At 54.8% G+C, this 6215-nt stretch overlaps 1 protein-coding gene across 1 annotated transcript; it reads left to right on the forward strand.

Annotated features, from left to right (window-relative positions):
• The first annotated feature begins 7 nt into the window (after positions 1–7).
• PEX16 (peroxisomal biogenesis factor 16) lies at positions 8–6210 on the forward strand. Its single transcript, XM_040560150.1, has 11 exons — positions 8–231; positions 320–355; positions 473–549; positions 1835–1968; positions 2260–2366; positions 2814–2894; positions 3318–3470; positions 3835–3907; positions 4220–4339; positions 4546–4610; positions 5687–6210. The coding sequence occupies exons 1-11, from the start codon at positions 9–11 to the stop codon at positions 5743–5745; spliced, it is 1128 nt and encodes a 375-aa protein (XP_040416084.1). The 5' UTR covers position 8; the 3' UTR covers positions 5746–6210.
• Positions 6211–6215: the final 5 nt, after the last annotated feature.

A 6215-nucleotide genomic window follows, 5' to 3' on the forward strand; every position in this document is an offset into this window, starting at 1 on the left:
GGCCGTGCATGCGCGGCGGCTGCGGGAGGCGGCGCGGTGCCATGGCGGCCCCGTCCCGGTCCCCGTCGCTGTCCCCGTCCCCGTCGGCGTCCCGGTCCCCGTCGGCGTCCCGCGGCCCGGCGTGGCGGCTGCGGCAGCTGTGCCAGCGCTACCAGGACTACGTGAGGCGGCACCCGGCCGCCACCGCCCAGCTGGAGGGCACCGTGCGCGGCCTCTCCTACCTGCTGCCAGGTGCGGACGGGCCCCCTGCCCCCCGGTGCCGTGCCCGGTGCCGTGCCCGGTGCCGTGCCCGGTGCCACCCGCTCTCCTCCCTCCGCAGGTCGCTTCGCGGACGCCCACGAGCTGTCAGAGCTCGGTAGGTAGGGGCGGCCCGGTGCCCCCGTTGGCCGTCACCGGGTTGGAGCCTGGGGCTCTTCTCGCCCCTCTCCTTCCCCTCGCGCCCCGTAACCGCGCTGTGCTCGCTGCCTTGCAGTGTACTCTGCCTCCAACCTCCTGGTGCTGCTGAACGACTGGATCCTGCGGAAGGAGCTGCAGCGGAGCCTGCCAGTGGTAAGGCCGGAGAGCGTGGGAGGAGGAATCGGGACGTGGGTTTCTTTCCCTAGCAGGAGCTGTGCTCTCAGGGGGTGCCCACAGAAACTTACAGGGCCCTGCCGCGGACTCTCCTAGCTGCCAGGTACACAGAGGCCAGAGGCAACCGCTGAATGCGTGCTAACAGCAGCCCTGCACTGTAGCTGCTGGCCTGGAGGAGAGCGCTCCCAGAGCACAGAAATCAGGCCCTGGCTTGCTCCGGGAGCCCCACTGCTCTTTTTGAGGAGCGCAGTCACCAAATAGCCATTGCTATTCTGATTTGGTTCCTTGGAGTCTTCCCTTTCGCGTAGTATTGCGCAAAGCAAAGATAAAAGCACCTGTCTGCCGTGTCTCTTTTGTAAGAGCCCCAGGTTGGCTTTTAGCACTCATTAGACCCTTTGGGGGAAGGAGCAGGAGGGCTTTTCTTTTCCCAGACAGGCCTCGATGTCGCAAGCTTGCCTGCTGAGTGGGTTTGGATGCGGGTGGCTCAGTGTCAGCCCACGCAGGCAGCTCTCTGGCTGGGACATCAGGTACGTAACGACCAAAAATGCAGATGACTGGCTTCTCTGGGTGTTAAAGGCTGAATGTGGGGTGAAGTGGATTTCAGCTGTATTTTCCTTATTGATACTTTTCGAGTAATACATGGTCTACGTTGAGGTGAACAGCATCAGCACGTTCCCTTGTGAGGAATAGGGGATAGGGGCTCAGGCCAGAAGAGTCCCTCCTGGCTGTCACAGGGTTCGTGCCTGGGATCTAGGCTCATGCTGTCAGTTTGTATTTAGCAGGCATTCACTCTGGAGTGGCTGCAGACCCTGGGTTCCCTTCCCTGCGCTCCAGGTGTGCTGTGTTCTCAACTCTGACCAGGGAGGAGGTTCATCGTGTGCTCCAGCTCTAGAACAAGGAGGAAGAGAGGATTTTGCCTTTGGAGTTTGGGCACTGTGCCACAATCCAGGATACTTGTTAAGCTGTTTTAGTTGGAACAGATAGCAGCCTGACATACAGTTGTGAAATTCTCCTTGTTTCTGATGTAGCAGCTCCATTGAATATTATGATGTGTTCTGCCCCTGCCTGGAGGTAGAGAAAAGGGCTTGCCTTTAGCCTCTGGCTGTAGGAGGGGCACCACTTCTTGTTTCTGAGGCCGTGACTTCCAAGGCCGTCGCTTTCTTAGCTCTGAGAGTCCCACCAGTCTGAGCTGTGTGTCCACCCCTTTTAACTCACAAGCAGAACCTGCATCCTGTCCCCCTTCCTCCTCTTCTGTGTTTTGCAGTCACTGCCCCAGCAGAAGCTGCGGACCTGGCTGAGCGTGCTAGAATGTGTGGAGGTCTTTGCAGAGATGGGGACAGCCAGGATGTGGGGGGAGATGGGCCGATGGACCATCATTGTCCTCATCCAGCTGGCTAAGTAAGTGCTGCAGGTGGGGAAGGGGCTGCGTGTGCTCAGAAAGGGGATCCGGAGGGGCTTGGCGTTACCCCAGGATAAAGGCCAAGCAGGACTGAGCTGCTGGTCCCTGAGGCTGGAAGTTTGGAGCCCTGCAGTGTGTTGGATGCTGTGCTGGAAGGGAGCACTTACCCTCTGGACAGTTCCCTGAGCAGACCTGAATGTTCTCCTCTTCTGGGGAATGCCATCTTTCGAGCGCAGCAGGAGCACAGCTCCATAGCTTGGTATTGAAGTCTTCTGCATGTCTGCCCACAGAGCCATCCTTCGCCTCCTGCTCCTGCTGTGGTACAAAGCTGGCATCCAGACATCTCCTCCCATAGTGCCGCTGAACAGGGAGCAGCAGCCACCTCTCCATCCCGAAGGTGAGCCCTCAGTGCTGTCACCGGCTTGGCATCTGCTGGGCCACGTCTTGTCCTGCTTGGAGTTTCTAGGGAGCTGTTCAGAGTTCAGCACGCAAAGCTGCGCTGTGTTGTGCTTTCCTTTCCACCCTCTCCAGAGCGTGGGTTAGTTTAGAGACAGTGTTACCCGACAGTCTGGAAGGAGGGGGCAGAAGGGTCTAAGCCTGGACCCACAGGCTGAATTGTGGTTCAAGCTGTCCACTGGCCTGATGGTGAGGACAGAGATGCTAGGCCTGGACAATGTCAGGCAGATTAACTTTTCACCCTGTGAGAGCTCTGTGTAGTGCTAGCCCTTCAGTAGGTCAAACCTTCAGTCTGGTCTGCTTGCTGCAATGTAGGGAAGGGTGCTGCCAGCTCTGGGTTCAGATGTGTTCCTTTGGAGCCTCACCCTGTGGCTGTTTTCTCCCACAGACATGGAAGGCAACTCCTCAGGGAAGGATCAGACCTATGTTGGCAGGCGTTCTAGCCGTGTTGTGCGGTCTCTTCAGAACAGTAAGTAGCTGGGCCTGTTTTCTATCCTTGTCAGAGCTGTTTCTGCTTGGTGCCCTGTATGTGTGACCTGGGTGTGGGCAGTAAAGAGCAAAACCTGATCGACTTGTATGGGGGCATATCCTGCCAGTTGCTGGGCCCTGTGGGTGGGGGGATATCAAAGCAATGGAAATTCAGGCACATGGTGCAAGACCAGCACTTAGAGTTGTCTTGTCCAAAGCAACCTGTGTGGTGGAGACAACCCTACAGCGTGGTAATGATTTGAGGAGCATGGATCTTAGGAATACCTCTCCCTGCTGTGTCCCCTGTGGAGGCAGGCTCTGAGGGTGCTGGTCGGCTGCAGCAGCTGGAGAGGGGCAGCCACAGCTTTGCTGTTGGTGCATCTCTTTAAGCTCTCCCATGCCATACCTGATCTTCTTGTTTCAGCTCCGTCCCTGGAGTCCAGGCACTGGGGGTCCCCCCAGCAGAGAGAGGAGACGCAGAGCCGAAGAGCAGAGGAGATGAACCAGCCTCCCACCCCTCTGGGTCTTCAAGAAACCATTGCAGAATCGATCTACGTTACCCGTCCTCTGCTTCACTGTATCCTGCCCTGGCTGCATGAGGGCACACTCCGTGCCTTGGGTGCCAGCAGAGGGTGCTACGGGCTCGTCCAACGAGCCCTGGTGTAGGGTGGTACCACACCTCGCTCCTGTTTTCCTGCTGCTGCCCTGCCTGTGCAGGGCTCTTGGGAGTCCTTCCTTCTCTTACATCTTGACAGCCAGTGTCACCTGCTTGAGCTGTGGGTGCAAGTCCTCCAACCCCTTCCCTGGGGCCCTCCAGCACTGCCTTGGAGTATATTCTCCTGGGCTCTTTAGAGCTTTGCTGGTACCCAGGGGGTCACTTGTCTGTGTGCCTATTGTTAGGCATCTTTGGTTCTTTCTATTCCTTGACTGTGCATTCCTAGTATTGAGTTTAGGAGTGTGGGGCCAGAGATCATGGAAACCCTGGCTCCTCTCAGCAGTCCTGGACATCTCAAGGTCAGTCTAAGAAAGTCTTTGCAGGTACCTGAGGTTGGTCATGGCTGGGCATCGTACTTCCCCCTGTTCCCCAGTCCAGGACAGGCCCTACTGACATATGCACAGGGGCTAGGCCTGGTTTTTAACTGGGAGATTTGCACATTTAGGTATTTTCTACAACACTTGCAGTACTCTCTGGTCTGTACTGCCCATCAGAAAGCTGGTGCAGACTGCTCAGCATGGAGCTGTGAACAGAGGGCATTTAGAAACCCATTTCCTTTTTTCTGTTGGCTGCTGTTGCCTTGAGTTAGCTCTCTGCCCTTCTCCTTCCAGTCTGAGCTTGCTGAGTGATCTGAAAGACCTGAACAGGCGAGAGCGAGCGGAGATGAGGCGACGAACCATCCTGCTGCTGTACTACCTGTTGAGATCTCCTTTCTATGACCGATACTCAGAGTAAGGGGCCCCTGCTGGGCTTTTGCTGAGAATTTCCCTTTTAACAGAAATAGCATCAGGGGACTGGGTGAGCAGATCTGAAGAGGTCTGGGTGCCTGTGACCAGGTTAATACAAGCCCTTGCCTAACAGCTGCCGTTGCTGTTAGTGCTCGCAGCAGCTGGGGCAGATGTCCCACTGGACTTGCTCATACTTTCTCCCTTCCTAGGGGCAGGATCCTCTTCCTCCTGCGCTTGTTGGCTGATTACGTGCCTGGACTTGGCTTTATCACACGTAAGTGGGCCCCATTGCTGTATCCCTGGTTCTGTTGGGTGGAGAAAAATCACAGGAGCTACACAGAATGTTCGTAAAGGAGTTTACCACTTGAGGAAGGAACTGAGAAGTCCCTGATGGTTAGCAGCAGTGCAGCTTGTATTGATATTGGTGTTGTTTTAAACTGGAACAGAAAAAGATTAATCATTTCCCCTTGCAGGCTGCAGAGCTTTGTCTCTGCCACCTAGGCCTGTTCCCCTGGGCTGCCTTTCTGTGGCTGCACCAGTGCACCACAGCCCTGTTTTGCAGCCAGTGCTTCTGCACTCTTTTCTTTGACCCCCGGTCCGCAATACAGATGTGCGGGGTAAACAGTTGCCTAGAGGTATTGACCCAGCCAGGAAGGGATTGCAAACCAAAGGGCTGAACCAGGTCTGTCTTCTAGTCCTTCACCTGAGGATCCCTTTGTCGTTGGCCAAAATTTCACTTCCCCCTCTTCCCCGCTGATGTGAAGCGGTTCATCGCAGTGATAAGGCATTAGATTAGCCTGGCATTATGGGTCTGTCGTTTCTCTGAGGAAGTCACAAAGCTGGCTAGCTCAGGAGCCACTCCTCCAGTTACTGATTTCAGAGAGGCTTTGGAGCCTGCATTAATCCTTGTGCCAGCATAAGCATTTTTGCTGTACAGCAGTTCCTTCTGTGTCTGCACCTGCCCATTACTGCTGAGTTGTCTCCCTCTTCCCCGTGCCATGGCTGTGTCCTCCTGACTCACTGTACGCAGGTTTTCCCCTTGGGCACTGCAGAAGCCCTTTCCCTCCAGAGCTTGGACACGTCAGCACTGAGGGAGTGATGTTCCACACCGTACCTGTGTTGACCGTGTTTCACACACCTCTTGGTCCCGCTTTAATCTCTGGCACTACAGCCCAGAGTTGCCTCCCTTCATGGCAAAAATACCCATTCTGTTCTTGGGTTTTTCTGAGTTGTGTAATTGGAGATTTGGAATTGTTGGGTATCATAATGAGGAGGGGGTAGCTACCTCATATGCATACAGCTTCAAATTCTTGCCTTTACATGTGCGATTCCTCTGTTCTCTTGTTTCAGGGCCACTGATGGATTACTTACCTGCCTGGCAGAAAATCTATTTCTACAACTGGGGCTGATGAGAAAATGATGATTCTTATTTGCTAAGATCATGGCTGGATGTTTCTAAGGAGGGCAAGCAGGCTGGGGGAAGGGGTGTTGATAATGATTAATTTTCAGTTAAACCATCAATGAGAAGCTCCTGTTTTGCAAGGTGGGGAGGGAGGGGTGTATGTAATTTTTAAACAGATCTAACTGAATGATGGACGCTACATGTGCGGAGAGACCCTGGCCACCTCTTTCTGTGGACAGTGCTGTGGCTCCAGTGATGGTGACGGGATGACCTTTTTTAAGCACTTGATTTTTTTTTTTTCCTCCTTTTGTACAGCTGCACTATTATAAAGCCAGGCAGCATAGTGATTTTTGGAGAGCATTGTCTCCCACCTCACGGCGCTGAGGTTGACCTGCAGCCTGCTTGTGTTGGCAGTGCCTGGCCAATCTGCTTGGAGCGGGCTTCTCTGTCAAATAAACTGCCTGAACTGAAAGAGCT

This window comes from Cygnus olor, chromosome 5 (genome assembly GCF_009769625.2).
Source record: "Cygnus olor isolate bCygOlo1 chromosome 5, bCygOlo1.pri.v2, whole genome shotgun sequence".
NCBI lineage: Eukaryota > Metazoa > Chordata > Aves > Anseriformes > Anatidae > Cygnus > Cygnus olor.